This window comes from Hippoglossus hippoglossus, chromosome 20 (assembly GCF_009819705.1).
Source record: "Hippoglossus hippoglossus isolate fHipHip1 chromosome 20, fHipHip1.pri, whole genome shotgun sequence".
Classification (NCBI taxonomy): domain Eukaryota; kingdom Metazoa; phylum Chordata; class Actinopteri; order Pleuronectiformes; family Pleuronectidae; genus Hippoglossus; species Hippoglossus hippoglossus.
In genome coordinates this window covers 10,545,095-10,561,003 of record NC_047170.1, presented here as the reverse complement: position 1 = coordinate 10,561,003, position 15,909 = coordinate 10,545,095, and the positions used below count along the sequence as shown (strand labels likewise).

The 15,909-nt window shown below is 41.0% G+C and overlaps 2 protein-coding genes across 4 annotated transcripts; both read left to right on the top strand.

The window, feature by feature from the left end:
* Positions 1–619: 619 nt before the first annotated feature.
* timm21 (translocase of inner mitochondrial membrane 21) lies at positions 620–3,183 on the top strand. The gene is made up of 6 exons (XM_034572183.1): positions 620–1,169; positions 1,682–1,744; positions 1,860–1,957; positions 2,067–2,140; positions 2,341–2,446; positions 2,603–3,183. The coding sequence occupies exons 1-6, from the start codon at positions 854–856 to the stop codon at positions 2,693–2,695; spliced, it is 750 nt and encodes a 249-aa protein (XP_034428074.1). The 5' UTR covers positions 620–853; the 3' UTR covers positions 2,696–3,183.
* A 900-nt stretch (positions 3,184–4,083) lies between these two features.
* si:dkey-118j18.2 lies at positions 4,084–12,848 on the top strand. Of its 3 annotated transcripts, none has more exons than XM_034572184.1 (5): positions 4,084–4,499; positions 4,766–4,866; positions 4,972–5,131; positions 9,291–9,423; positions 12,057–12,848. In XM_034572184.1, the coding sequence occupies exons 2-5, from the start codon at positions 4,847–4,849 to the stop codon at positions 12,275–12,277; spliced, it is 534 nt and encodes a 177-aa protein (XP_034428075.1). In that variant the 5' UTR covers positions 4,084–4,499; positions 4,766–4,846; the 3' UTR covers positions 12,278–12,848. The 3 variants fall into 3 exon arrangements, with proteins under 3 accessions (XP_034428075.1, XP_034428077.1, XP_034428076.1); XM_034572186.1 differs by having other exon boundaries at positions 4,087–4,499; positions 4,790–4,866; XM_034572185.1 differs by having other exon boundaries at positions 4,112–4,298; positions 4,761–4,866.
* The last annotated feature ends 3,061 nt before the right edge of the window (positions 12,849–15,909 follow it).

Genomic DNA, 15,909 nt, shown 5'->3' with positions numbered 1-15,909 from the left:
CCAAACACTTCAATGTGCTATAATGTATAGTTTGTATAGTAACAGTGGATCAAATCAACATGTGTAATGTTATAGGTGCCACTAATAATGTCACACTGAGAGTTAACCTCCAAGGCTTTCAGATTTACAGAGCTTTAGAATATTGTTTGCCTTGTTGATTTGACTTTTTGAACTCTGAAGGTGAGCACACACCTCGCTCAACATGAATGCTAATGCCTGGTAAAAAGAACAAATAATTTAGGAATAGGAAGTTCCTATGACCTTCCCGAGATTAAATTCCGACTTGAGAGTGAGCTCCTGTTGCAACTTCCGACTCCGGGGTGGGTAATTTCAGAGCTCTGGGGTATAATGGCACTCGGCATTATGACTGTACTGCAGCCAGCCACCAGGGGGATATTGAGAGGCTTTGGCTTCACTTTTGGAGAAGCTGTCATGTCATTTATCTTTAAAAACAATCTATAGCTGAGAAATATGTCCCCTTTAACACTATGAATAATGAATCCTCTCCAGGCTGTGAAGACGTGTGCACAGCTTTTTTGTAAAAGGGCAAGTGGCAGTTTCTGTTTCCTTATACAAACTCAATATCCCATGAATCCTCTGGATGATGTGTGACGACACAACTATGCGCCAGGATTGGTTTGACACACACCACCCCTGTGGGACAGGATCATGCACAGTATTCGAGTAGGTTAGTAGTAGATGTTTATATGTTGATCTCTATAATAACTTTACATCCCTATTGGCTGCGTTAGGTCACTTCCTTAGCTTTAGCTTTAGCTTGCTGTCACGCTGCTCAAGAATATAGCACCAGAAGTTGCTAGCTGGTTGCACTGATTACATTGGAAGGACAATCATGGCTTACACACAGATACTGAGAGCCCTGCATCGGGGTCTGCAGTCCTCGGCCACGCATCACTACACGGTACACACGTGTAAACTCACGCAGGTTAGCTGGTTCGTCCGCCCACACAGCACCGTGTGGACCCCGTCCTCCGCTCCGAGCTTCCACAGCCGAGCCGGGGCTGCTCCGTTCGCTCTGCCCGCTCTGAGCTGCCTCTCCCGGCGGTGTGTCCATGTGGACCTCCCGGCCAGAAACCGGAGCAGCCCCGAGGACAGAGACAGATCCGTGTCCAGGTTTCAGAGCCAGAAGCCTTCAGGTGCACAGAAAGGTAAACAAGACCCTCAGAGACAGACACGTGTCCTCTGTGCTTCTACTGTCGTTTTAAAAATGATCAGACTGGTTTCACACTGTTGAAACGTCTACTGTGAGTAAACTGAAAAGGGTTGTGATGTTTGAATAGTAATTAAATCACAGTTCACTTAATTATTTACACAACTTGGAAATGCATATGCCAGTGTTTTTAACAGCACCTGGTAGTAACGCGATGCTACCGCCTGTAGGGGGCGGTAATTCACCTTAAACGTGTTTGCTAAGCTTCATTAACAAACAAATTAGAAAGAAGGTGTTATATAATATAATAACATAATATAATTTCATGTAATATTATATAATATTACATTAATGTTACATTAAACATGATAAATATAGACAACGACTGATATGAAAATGTTTTATCTCAAAATAATTTAATGATATTTAGCCATTGTTGTTGTTGTTATTTTTATTATCATTGTTATTATGGCCACTGTTGTAACCACTTCCATCTCCAATCTTTTACAGTGAAGGACGCTGGCAGAGACTTCACCTACTTGATAGTTGTACTAATAGGACTTGGAGTGACAGGTTAATGTAACATCATTAAATGTTCATCTAATTATCCATCTCAAACAGATTTATCACCTATTTTACTAAATACAGTTGAAATGTTTTGTCCCGTGTGTGTGTGTGTGTGTCTCAGGTGGCCTCTTATATGTGGTGTTCCAGGAGCTGTTTTCTTCCTCCAGTCCAAATAAAGTCTATGGGAAAGCCTTTGACAAAGTCAAGTCACACCCAGAGGTAAGAATGAGATCACTGACTGCTAAGGCTAAGCAGTATCAGACTTCTAAACTGGTCATCACTTGACTGTATGCATGGATTTATTAACCTTTTTGTTACATGTGTGTAGGTGGTTGGTGCATTCGGGGAGCCAATCAAATGTTATGGTGAGACCACACGTCGAGGAAGGAGACAGCAAGTCCGGTAGGAATTGAATAGATTTTCAAACAATGTGTTGATTAGTCGTACTAGTGGGTGTGTTTTAATATGTCATTGAATAAATATAACAATCCCTCCTATGTTCTGGTTTTCATTTTTAAATAAGTTGTACGGTCCTTCTGTAAACATCTGTGTTGTGGTAGTACTGAGGTATTTTCTCAGGTGTGTGTTTGTTTCCATCTCAGTCACACAGAGTACCTGAAGGACGGACTGAAGCATCTGAGACTTAAGTTTTACGTCGAAGGCATTGAACCAGGTCTCAAAGGAACTGTACATTCAGAGTCAAAAGAGGTTGGTGTTGTTTTAATTCACTGTTTGAAATCATCTTTCGAAATACATGTGACAGTAAAAGCAGTACAGTTCTTGTTTAACTATGATACCTCAAAATTATACATTTAAAGTGAAGGTTAAAATTCAATGGACTTATAACTTGCTGTCATTTTACAGAACAATGAAACAGGAAAATACGAGTTTCGATACATATTTGTGGAAGTGGACACCTACCCAAGACGGACGATCATTGTGGAAGATAACCGATAAAAGAAGATGTCGAACTCACTGAACAAATGTGGATAATGTGTTTCTCAAAGGCAGGTTTGTGTTATTGGACAAATAGCTATGAGTGTAAACTGTAATTTACGAATAAAACGCCTTGTGTCAACAGTCGTAGTTGATTGAAACTTTGCTGCAACAATGTACTGGTTGGAATTTGATGAAGAGCTTTGCTAAGCAAAGTCTCTTGACCAATATAAAATGATCTTGGCAATTTTGTGTTGATGTTATTTAAAAAATACCCCAAAAACAATATTTTCTTTTTTGGTTTTTATTTTGACTAAAAGACTAATGAATTGTTAAGTAACATGTAATCAAAATGATTTTAAATTGTAATAAAATGGTTCTTATTTGAGACACAAATACAATGGAAACATCAGTGCTTATATTTTTCTGACCATGTCTGATTGGTCTTTTGTCTGTATCAAATTGTACGTTTGGTTTAAGTTGGAGCTTTGGTGGCCAATTTAATAAAACAAAGTCAGTTAAAAATTACAAGGAGTTGAAGAGTTTTTGAAAATATTGCATATACATTCTTTTTTGCTTGGAAATAAACACAGTCAAATAGACTAGCTCTTTATTCTAATTCGTCTGCTTTGTTAAAACATTCACAATTATTTATTTGATCGTTTATTTGTTGCATTATTCTGCAGTTTCTCTCTGAACTGTCCGACTGCTTTCTGGAGCTGTGACCACTAGATGGAGGCATAGAACTGAGAGACGGAAACAACCTGATATGACCTGTGATGATTTTTTCATCATTTCTCACTCACTTATATGTTTCTACTCATTTTAATTGATGTTTTGAATGATTTTTCAATAGATATTCAAAGATTTTACAGAGGAGACAGACTTCCTCAGACTCCATAAAAGTAAACAATGAACACGTTATTCTTGGAATACCGTCTGTATTCATGTTATGTATATGTTGATACATGTATGATACTGTGATATTACACATATATCATCCTGTGATATTAGACATTACATGTGCACATTTTGTCACATAATAACCAGGTTGTCAGAATCATATGCTATCCTTAATGACCCTCGGGAATATTAACATTTATGGACCACATCAGTACAATTAATATGATAGATCAACTTTGTATCACTTGTGTCACCACTGCTGCATCGATGCGATCCTCTGATGGTAGATAACTTTTATCACTGTTCATAGTCATTTATCAGACGCATTTTTACGGTATTTATACCCAGCAGCCATATGTTATTTAGAAAGTAATATGAATTTAGTATTTCCATCACTCTATAGCGGAATACACTAGCTAATATTCCCCATATTGGAATATATCACCGGACAACAACAACACCTCCTCTATCCTGTTAATTACAACGGAAGTTTTGAGGAGTGGCAGTTTTACGGGAAACTACGAACGCACCATTATTGAGAACACCGCCCACTGTGAAACCAAACGCAGCGTTGAACGCGCAGAGACGAGCTAACGGTGCTAACTCACTTTAACCCGAGCTAAGACTAGTCTAGTTGTTTGTCACGTGCGGAGTCAGCCAGCAGCTTCCCGGGTAACTAGCCGGTGACTCCGTGTGTAACAGCAGGAAGCCATGTGTATAACACGGGTCAGCTCCAGCTGTTGTTTTGCTCTCCTCCTGGGTTAATGTCTGTTGTTGTTTGGCCTGCTGCACGTTAGCCTAGCTTCACTAGCCGCTTAGCCTCCGCTGGTTCCTGGAGCTCATCACGTCCCACAAAGGGCGAGGGGGGAAATGACAAACCTCGGCAGCTGATAACTTCATACAGCCGGAGTGTCGCCAGGAAGTAAGTTGAAAAACATCACACGACTATGTGTTTGCTGTAACAAAGTTTACGCCGGTGTGGCCGTCGACTGCTAAAAGTTGTCATCTGTTATCGTTTAGTAAAAGTGCCTGCGGGTTTAACTCGTGTGAGCTTTAAGGTTTTAGTTGCTACGTCTGATTTGGTAACGTGTTTATCAATAATCATTAAAGTATTGAATATAAACAAAAAGTGGTAGTGATCTCCTCCTCTTAGGTTGAATAAACGCTAAAACTAATGTTTGTTTTCAGGACAACTTGTGTCTTTTTGACCAGGGATCACCGAGTTATTCCCCAACTATGAGAGCCTCAGCTCAGTGACATCACACAAACATGGAGCTGTACTGGTACATGTGAGTATAACTTGTGTATTTCCATTTATTTGTGTGTGTATTTAAATGTTTGCACACATCTATCCACCCATTTTCCCATCCAACCCGATCTTCTCTCCTCCACAGAGTTGTCATCGTATTCATCATCATCAAGATATTCTTCTATGTGTGCTGGTACCGATCCAGACAGAGGCAACTGGCGGCCTACCTGAGCAACCCACGCAATGCCCAGATAGTCATAGTTGGAGGAAGAGCATACCTCCATCAGATGTGTGAGAGACAGAGTGTAAGTTGTGCACTTAGTGTCTCTTCCATTTTACTCGCATGAGCTACTTGTCAACCGCTGAAGTGGTTTCCTGCCTTCAGGATGTACATTTATTGTGGTGGGGTCTAAGTACACACACTTGGGATCACATGTTTTCAAACACTTCCATTGAATTTACATATTGTGAGATTGTGTCACACTGTTCTATAAAATGTGAGCATAGAACAAATAAATAGACAAAAAGTAATGGAATCTTATACACTAAATTTAATCAAATTATTCCACTCATTCAACATCAGCATTCAGTTTATTTCTGTAAAGGAAATGAAACTCTGTTTGGAAACATGACAAGACAAGAGTGTTTGTTTCGCTGGTGATTTTGAATCACTTCCACCTTCATGTGGGCGGATGTGACTCAGGATGTAGATCCCCTAACCAGAAGCATGTAGATTTCGATCCCTTCTCCTTCTGACGGATATATCCGTGGTGTTCGTTAGAAAAAAGCATTGCATAAAGTAGGGCTAAATGAAAGTGTGTGAATGGGTTCGTGCTGTGAGTGGTTGACAGGACTAGTTTAGTTTATCCCGAACCTCAAAGAGGTTTTAGTCTGGAGACTCTGCTGCTGTTCCATAATTTGAAACCTACTGTCTGTTTTTTGGGTCAATATCTTGGTGTAGTGTGAACCCCTGAACAACCAGTCTGTCTTTCTCTCTCACCATTACGATATAAATATACCCCACTACTGCTTTCAGTACAGAACTACACTAATAAGGCATCAGTGTATTGCCACACTGTCTTTATAAAGATAAACCTGAAGGATTTGTTTGTATCACCATTTCTACAGGGAAACTGTAAGTTAACCACTTCTCTACTTGAGTATCGCACACAGTTATACGAGGACCAAGCAAGAGAAATTCTAATAAAAGCCACGGTTGTGTTAAATTTTTCGTGGAAGAGTTGTTTGCTCTCTCGAGAGGGCATGTGATTTTTCAGTCAGTCGCTTTTCCTTGGAACGACAGCACAGGCTGCATTTCACTTTCAGTTACATACTTGGTGAAGTATGTTTAGAAGGTGCACGCCTCTGGTCTCGCGTGCACTTGGGTGTTGACATTTTTTTTGTGAAGTTTGTTTGACCTTGTTGACACCAGAGGTCTGGTCGGGCAGGTCCCAGCTTTGACAGTTTTACACTTACAAAGAAGTGCAAGTGTGTGTGTGTGTGTGTGCACGGTTTTTTAAGCATGTTTGTAAAAATTTGAACCATGTATGAGAGATTTTTGTGTGTGTGTGCAAATATCACTAAAGTCACAGACCACAAGACAGGAGTAGACTGATTCACAGAGTATTATTGTTGCTACCTGTTCTCGTTTGTAAATCGTAAGATAGATGGAAAATAATAAGTCTCTTCTAATGATTAATTTGCTTGACACAGTGAATAGTGGTTTGTTTGGGCTGCTCTTTAAATGTCACACTATCATTGAAATAACGTCACGGTTTTCTTGTAGCCTCTCTTTATCTTTGAAACTCGTGCTCTTCATTTATCTTGTGTTTTGAGAACGACTTCAAAATGCCGGCTTCTCTTTTTATTGCCCCTTGACTGTAGTTTTATCTGTGTTGATGTTTTCCAAGAGCTCCAGAACTGTAATGCCTTTCCACAACATCAGCTCTTACGGCGTCGTTTCTGTGGTCCACGCCACAGGTTTAAACAGTCATCATGTTCGTGCTTCCTCCAGAGCTTTTCTGCTTTACTGCCTCTCCCAAACACCTGGAAGCAATCGCCATGATTCACAACCTTCCTAAAATATGCTCGGTGAATCATATATAAAACAGGTTTCTCTTGCGTTCAGTTCTAATGCTTGCCCACTTTGCACAGTTGCTGGTAGATCTTGCAAAATATGTTTTTATATAAAAGCTAACTTTTTCTGAGAGCAGATTCAATGAAATCCAATTTTGCATCAAAATTAATTTAAGCCATTTTCTTTCATCACTCGGCTTCAGTTAAATGCAAGAGGCACAGGCAAAGATATTTTTAGCTTTCATTGAATATTTGTGCAACAGGAAATAACAATTCACTTGAGAGTTGAACGGTTTTTGGCCTTACATTTCCAGTTGTGACATCCTGTTTGCTATTTGAAATGTTGGATTTTCAAAAATGTCCATTCGAGGATGAGATTGCCATTTTTGGTATCTTATTATCTGACATATGATGGCTTCATGTCCAGTAACAGAGAAGATCTCCAATTTCCTTCTTGCACTCATCCTTTTCCTCTTGAGCATCCACCAGGTCGTAATATCTCCTCGTCCAGCAACTCCCCAGTTTGCTCCTGCAGCCTTCTCCTTTCTCCTCCTCCGTTTTTCTTCTTTGCTCCTTCCTTTCTTCCCCTCCCTCTTGTTCTCTCCGCTGTTTCTGGTGTGTAATGTTCCCTGTTTAGATTTTAATGGAATGTGCAGCAGGGAGGCCCCACAGTCATCCATTACCCCAAACCCTGAATGTTCTCTGGATGGACGCCAAGACGACTCGAGTCTTGGACTTAAATGAATCACACACAGTGGGGGGAAAAGTCTTGATGTAGTATCTCTCACTAAGCCTCTTGGACAATCTTATCCGTGGCTACCTGAAGAGACAAAGTGAACCCAGAAGAGTGGTGAAGGGAAAAAAAACCCGTTGATACATGCCGGCTGGAGCTAGAGATGGGAGAGATTGATAGTACTTAGATTATAAGGCCTTGTTTTATTAGTTTCTGTCTTGGTTTTTCTAATCCTATAGACAATAAATGTTCGTGCTTTTTAATGAGATGGTCTGTCGGTGCTGCATCTTTCCCCATCACCGCTAAAACAACAGGATGGCAATTTTGAACTAATTAAGATATCAGTCCACAAGGTTATCAGTCTATCATCAGTGACCTTCCTGCTCGATCTGCATGTGTTTTCTTCCTGTTCCCATCGCAGCTAGCTGACTAACAAGAGTAAAAAGCATTGAGAACTCCCTCAGAGGAGATCAAGGACATAAGAGCTAACGCGTGCTGCTGTAATGCTTGCCGATCTCGCTAAAGCAATTTTTAAGAAATGAATATGAACTTTGTCTTTCACATATGAAGAACACAGCAGGAGATTGTGCGGGTAACAACTGGAAAATCTCCGTAGCCGTCAGATGAGGGGTGGCGCCTGGGTAGAGCGTGCAGGGGGCAGGACACGACGTTTAAATTCCACTGCAGAAAGCTCTATGTTCTTGTTTACATCAGATCAGCACTGGCGTCAACCCAAAGTTAACATCTTCAGTCTGTTCCACATGTATGGCTTTTTCACCCTGAAGTATTTGCATTCTTTTGGGGGGGGGTTGTTTTTCATTTTTGCGTCCGGCCTGTGTTAGAAACATGGTGGATTCTCTGGACATTTTCCTGCTGCATTCTCACACATGTGTACATTCTCTAGAGTTTTCGAAGTAAAAATAGAGAATGTCTTCAGCAACTGACCCCGCTGGATAATTTCAGATTGTCTGGAGTTCAGTGCGTGTCTGAAAGCAGCTTCAAAGATCATCTGATAAAACTGCCTGTGACGAATGACAGAAGCTGCAGGCTCTCCTTCATTCTGCGCCTTCATTGGTTCATTGGCAGTGGTTGTAATGTATACAGCCACTGCCTATTTATGTGATGAACTGGCAGGCCTCTAACTCCTGCGGTGTGTGTGTAAACAACTTTATGGGGTTCAAAATGGTTCAGCAGGTTTGAGGTGAAAGTGTAACCTGCTGGTCATCCTGGTGCTGAAAAACGACACAGCAAAGAGTTGGAAGACGGACAGTATCTCGCTCTTCTCTGCGAATATTGTTGGCTGTTTGTTTAGTGATGTTTGTACTTCCCTGTGCGTGCGTGTGTGTGTGGTTGTGTGTGTCCTGAAGCAAAATATTTGAAGGGAGACTCACAGGAAGAGCAGATGAATAAATAGATTTGAGAAGCACTGTCCCCTCCAGAGGTGTGTGTGCAGAAAAACCAGCTCACTTAGTATCAAGATAGTGCCAGAGGTGTACAAACTGTTCACTCCAGCTCATGGATCTGACTGTGTAAACTGCCTCTTTCAGCTGCGTGTTTGGCAGCAGATGCGTGTGTATTTACCGTATGTGTGCTTGTGTGCACTTCTGCATTTCTGTGTGTATCATTAACTACGTGTGTTTCCCTTCCCTCTCTAGCAAACATCTGTGTGGCCTAGCTGGTATGGTGTTCAGGATGAACTGTCAATAGAGGAGCCCTCCACGACGCTGCCGCCCGCATCATCCGTCTCCCAGCTCGACATGCCACCACCATATGAGGCCGTCTCTGGAGGTAGCGCACGCATTTAAACACATACACACACTATGCATCTGCTCCTTCCTCATTCATCCAGATGATTAAAGATGAACCAGAAAAACTTCTACATTCTTATTTTATTTAGCCCATAACTTCCTGCAAGCCACAGTCTTCCACTGCCGTGACTGACCCATGGCATAGACTCTATGGCACAGGGTTTACATTATTAATTCATCATCCAAAATGATATAATAGATGATCCAGCACCATCATGTTTTAGTTACATTTCCCATAATAACTGTGTTTACATGTTTTCCTTCTCTTCATGGTGTAAGTAACAGTGGGAGAGTCTGTGTTGACTATACGGTCGCTGTATTTACATTATTTACTGCGATTAAGAGTGGAGGTCACTGTGAGCAGAAGGTTTGCAGTGGAGTTGTTTTTCTCAATGAGAGTTTTCATCATCACTATAAAAGAGACATTTTCTTCAGTTGTTCTTGTGTTGTCTTCTCTTAGAACGATTTCTGACAACATTAGAAAAGAAACCCACATTTGGTGACAGAGTAGAAACACGAAATGCGCCTTGAACGATCAAATTGTAGTTTATGGATACGAGTTTTGTGAATAGGCTCATAGATCATTGTCTTCTAATGTTATGGAAATGCTGTGAACACATCCCCCAAGTCATGGCACATACAGCTTCGAATGACGTTACAACTCAAGTGGCTAAAACTGCAAGTTAGTAGAAAAATGCAAGTTACATCATTCTTAATATTTACCCATTGGTCACTGCAGGCTGGTGTAAGTGGTAGTTTATAAATCATCACTTTCATCCAAACCTGTTTTGAACAGTTGAATATTATCACATTTCTCTGCATGTTTGATTCAGCTGCTCAGCCCTCACATGCTTGCCAGCTTGTTTTGCCTGCAGGGTTAAGGTTTGTGATTCAATGCTGACTAGGAGCAATGGTTAAGCAATGACTTTGAGTGTATGAGTCAAAACACTGACTAAATATTAGCCAACAGCACCTTTTCACTTTCGCTAGCATTGTCTCTTTAAATACCCCGCTGCATGGTTTAGGTAAAATAAACAACATGACAATAAAACTTTTGTTGAACGTCATTAGCCTTATTAAAGACTTCAGATATTATGAGTAGTAAAGGGGCTAAAGTTTAGTGTGATAAACTGATCAGAGTCAGTGGCAGTTAATAATCTAAACAACAAAAAATATAAAACAAGCAAGAAATTGAATAACAAGACTGTTGGATGGGAGAGAAAAGCAAGTTGTGACTTTAAAACATTTAAAGGTTATGTCTGTACTCACTTTGTCACGAGGTAAGAGATGATTTCATAGATGAATAATAACCAGAGATGACACATCTTTGCACTCAAACTCCCAAAGAGACTTATTAGTGTGTGGCGTCTGTCATAGATCATCACTGAAAATGTCCTGGAAAAAAACGATTTCGCTAGAAATGAGTGGGAACCTACTTCACTCTTAACTACACAGAGAGAACCTATTATTAACCCAGGTACCTGCACATTTAGGGGCATTAACATAACCAGGAAACTGACACCAGATGGAGTCTGAAGCACGACACTGCTGCACTTCTGTAAACTAGTTCTTGTGTACAGCTAATGTGCCAGGGCAATCTAGAGACAACTCATTTCAATTCTAGTAATGGAGAAAACAGTAGTCTGTTCATATCTTGCCCACTTCCTACTGTTACCTCTACGCCATGCCGATCCATTAAAAATTGTTTTAATGAATTGCTATACTTGGTCTCCCTTATTCTTCACAGGAAGGTTTAAAGGAGAAGAAAGCCAGTCATAGTGTTTCCATTATAACAAGCCGCTTTCACATCACTGACGACCGCTCAAGTTTTAGTCTCTACTTTTGCGAATGACTTCTCATCGCTCGTTTAGCAGGATGTGGTTATATGGTCGGAAATGGTGGCATTTCACCACTAATTGTACTACGTCACAAGTGACGCTTTTTCCTATGACATGTTTCAGGGGGTTTTAGGGTTTGCTCTTATAGATCTGCTTTCATTTTGCTGTTTCATCAAGGTATCTGTACTGTAGGAAGGCCTTTATTTCCAAATGTGTCTGCACTGACACCATTTTGCATGCCTTCTTTATGAAGGTGCAAGTCAGTGATCGAAATAAAATTGCATGAAAAACTATACAAATTGAACGACAAGAAGAAGCTGCAAAACTGAAGAAGTGTAACAAGTGGTTTTATGGAATATGGCATCGACATATACAGATGATTTCACTGCCACTGACCAAGTTGTTATTTTGAAATGGTGGATTTCTTTCTTGTTTTTCTCACCCTCAAAGAAAAAGTAATGAACTTTTTATGTCTCGGTATCTTAGTGACGTGTTCACAGTGGTGCCTTGTCTCCCTCTTGCTGTGCACAAATTCTAATGTGGAGTTATTTGTTTCTGCACCTTCGGGAGAAATTGGGAATATTTGTTTTGATGTAATCGACCGTTTTAGTGCAAACGCAGCAAAATCTTGGTCACATAAACTTTAGATTAGATTGTCATCGTATTTTGTTTAATCTTGCAGCCCTGATGTTATCACGTATTTGTCCTTGTGTGTGTATATATTTTTTTTTCGGGAGCCGTTTCAATGATTGACTTTTCTCCTCCTTCCTTTCAGAGGACGACCTCAAGCCCCCTCCCTACAGCGAGTGTGCCCAAGCCGACGAGGCCGACGCCCCCTGTCCCTCCCATTACACTCCTCTCATTTCTGAGGAAGGAGACTCGTCCAGCATAAACGAAGCCCCGCCTCCCTACACAGCGTCCCCCTTCACACAAGTCAGTCTACAAGACGGCCCGATTAGCCTAAGTGAGTGCGAGTCGGCGAGCAGGTTCGCTTAATCGATCCCCGATGCCAGTTTGCCTTTTCCATGCACTGCCTTCCTACATTCAACCTCAGTGATCGTCGCCAGCCTAACTCTCGTCACATGAGAGCAGAAGTTTATTTCGATGCAAGTGTGTGCGTGTGTGTTTGGTGGTTTTCAGAGCCAACTTGTTTTTCTACTTCGTATTGTTGTCATCAAAAAAGTGGTCATCTGACGAGCGTGGCGAAAACAGATGACAACAGCAAGCCTGTGTGCCTCAGTCAGGACCGCAGAACCTGCCTCCCAGCTAGGATGAGGATAATACCCTTGACTCAAAGCTCACAGGATATCGCCGAGCTACAGATAAGCAGAGAGACACAGAGACTTTAAAGTGTGTTTTCTTTTTTTTTATATTTCTTTCTCCCAAGTTTTCTGTTCGTCTGAGGCCACTTCCTTTCACAGATTAATTCACTTTAAAAGCGGGGGGGGGGGGAGTTGGGGCAATTAGAGGCTTGACAGTTGTTAGCACTGGCTGCTGGGATACACATTACTTCATGCTTGTGTGTTGACACTGTTCTCAAAACAATAACTCAACAACAGTCTATGGTGGAAAACTCGTAGCGTCTCAAATTCGTGGCGTCTAATGATGTACATGTGGACGTTAAATGAACAGTCTCAACTTCTTTCAAACAGTTTGCACGTTTGTTATGCGCAGACAAAGACGTATTTGGTAACGAAATGCACTGCCCATCTTAAAGAATTACCTCGTTAGCATCACTGCTGTTGTTTAATACATCAGCGTGATTATCACTCTGGGACATTATCAGGCGACTCCAGTGCTTATTACGTCTGTGAATGGAAGTGAGCGAGGGCGAGCAGGAAAGGGGAACACATTGATGAAATAAACGGAAGTAGACAAGAGATTGTTCTCTGTTGATTGTCACCGTTCCTGCCCCGGGTTCTTCTCTGTTCCTGCTCTACATTAACACCTACGTGCCAGGATGCAAGGTTCTGTACAAACATCTAGTTTGGTCTTTCTTAAAGGGTCCCTTTAAGTTCAGCCCTGGTGTTAACATCCGTCCTGTGAGTTCTGATCCCACGTGGACAGCGTGAAGGTTGTCTCTTCACGCCTGACTTTAAATTACGTCCTGAATGCGTCTCCTGTGACCACTTGTGATATGATCGCACCTCCCCGCTCTATATGCAAATAATCATGTCATTTCTGTTCGCAAAGACCAAATCATGTAAATATGTGTCTACTTGTTTATGTTACATCTTTAGGACCCTTTTCAGACGAGTCGACCTCATGGAGACCAAAGCCTGGTCCTAATGAGGCCAAATGTCATATCTAAGGTCCTGGTGAAGGTTTGGGGTAATATGAACTTTGTGGTTTAGGGTTTGGTATGAATTATTCATGGTTAAGTTTAGGGATATAGGCTTTGGTTTGGCTGCCCACAATGATTGGAAGTCAATGCTGTGTGTGTGTGTGTGTGTGTGTGTGTGTGTGTGTGTGTGTGTGTGTGTGTGTGTGTGTGTGTGTGTGTGTGTGTGTGTGTGTGTGTGTGTGTGTGTGTGTGTGTGTGTGTGTGTGTGTGTGTGTGTGTGTGTGTGTGTGTGTGTGTGTGTGTGTGTGTGTGTGAGAGAGAGAGAGAGAAATCACTGCACATCTTTACAAATCAATCTGATTCTAACAACTGGATCGTCATTTTGTGGCCATCAGTATTGATAAATTATCATTGACCACAAATAAATCAAACACTGAGAAGCGAATGATTGGATCGCAAATGTGTCCTCAATGCTTCTGTATGCGTTCACATCTGTATTTAGGGCTCGTGATCACATCAGCCATGACAGATTCCAGGTCTGAACAGTTTCAGTCCTTGAACTCATGACAACACATTTTCTGTAGTTGTTGACCCAGTTGTCGGATCAGATTTGATGTTGTGAATTGTAATATTCAGTTTGGATGATGTGTTACAATCCTGATACAAAACCCGCACGGCTTTTTGCTTATGCTCTAAAGTCATCGACAAAACTCAGTTATCACTTCTTTTTTTTTTTTTTTATATGAAAACGACCCAAAAGCAAACAACCCATCATCTTCTGTTCTTCGTCATCCTCATGTGAATCTACCACAGGCTGGTAGAGGTCAGTCAGCCAACTGTGTGTATTTCCTCTCCTGTGTTTTCTGTTTATAGTATTGCTTTTGGAAAAGGTTATTACTGTGCTCTTTGCTTTTTATGTGTCACTGCATTTCAGATAAATCGGTATAATGATGATGCTCCACTTCTCATGTTTTGTTTCCGCAAAAATATAATCTGTGTACAGTTTCTGATAAAAAAAGAAAAGCAATTAAATGCTGTATAAACATATTTTTGGGCCTGTTGGGAAACTATATAAATATATAAAGAATCTGAAAATGTCAACGGAATGTGTTACAATGATAATCGTCCGTATTGTGATGACAAATCGTGGAGCATCCGTCACTGATGCGCTCCACACAATCTCTCCTGTGGTTATACAATCTGGACGATGCGACTGAGAAGCTGCGTTTACACGACACAGCTCGTATAAGCACACGGCCTTGAACTCGGTTGACATCACTATAGCAGCAGCACGATGAAGGCTGACCACCCAAACTTTAGTGTTACAGGCGTCCACTGTAATCTGCGACCTGTTTGTCCACTTCATGTTCATTACTGTGGTGGGTGACCTGTCAGATCTCTTCAGTGAGTAGCTTTGTGAGTTGAGGGGATTTTCTTTTTTGTCTGATTTTTTTTTGGGGAATGTGTCTTCTGTATTAAACTGTTGTTCATAATCTTGCAAGTGTTGTTTTCTTTACTCGTGTACGGAGTCGCCTCGGGACAATGTGGTTATACATTATTTACTTATTTCACTTGTTTGCCTTCCCCAGGTACATTTTATGTTTATCTTAGTCGCATATATCTTGGTAAACTATGTTTGGAGCTCAACCTTAAAGGGATACAAGAGCAATTTCACTCAACTCAGAAAAAGATGAGTGTAAAAGCAGGAATCGTGAATTTAAGCCTCACGGCTTGGTCAAGCTCCAGGAACACCGGTTCCTACATTTCACATATTTTATCTTTTTTATTATTAACTTGTGCTGTCTCCCCACCGAGTTGCAAGAAAATGGCTTCTGCTGAAAGACAGAGAAACAGCAAAGAGAGCATAACCTCCTTGGCAGAGATAATAAACAATAAATAAAAACACAGAAATGCAGTTACAGTACAATGTGTTGGTAGTTGAACCGCATCCAACAAAAGTAATAAAAGCTCTGAAGACAAAGTAATTAATCAAAAGCACAGAATAACAGCAGAGTTTCTAATTTAAATGTGAGAGGGGCTGCGAGTTTGGTTTGCATTTGTCATCAGGAAGTTGTGTGCAGCATCGTAGCTGAAAGCAGTTTTACCCTGTTTGCTTCTGCCTGTAGTTTCCAACAGAACATTCCCAGATTGCACAATACAGATTTGAAGTGTAATCATTCCGAGCCGTACGTGGGCCGGATGAAAGTGACAGTGTGGGCCAAACACTGTGCCACAACAACTTCTGCTTCCTAAAGACCAGAAAGATCGGCTGAGTTTATTTATATTTTACATTATTCACAAAGATCAAATATCTACTTGAGATTGTTGAGTGGTTTCTAACCAA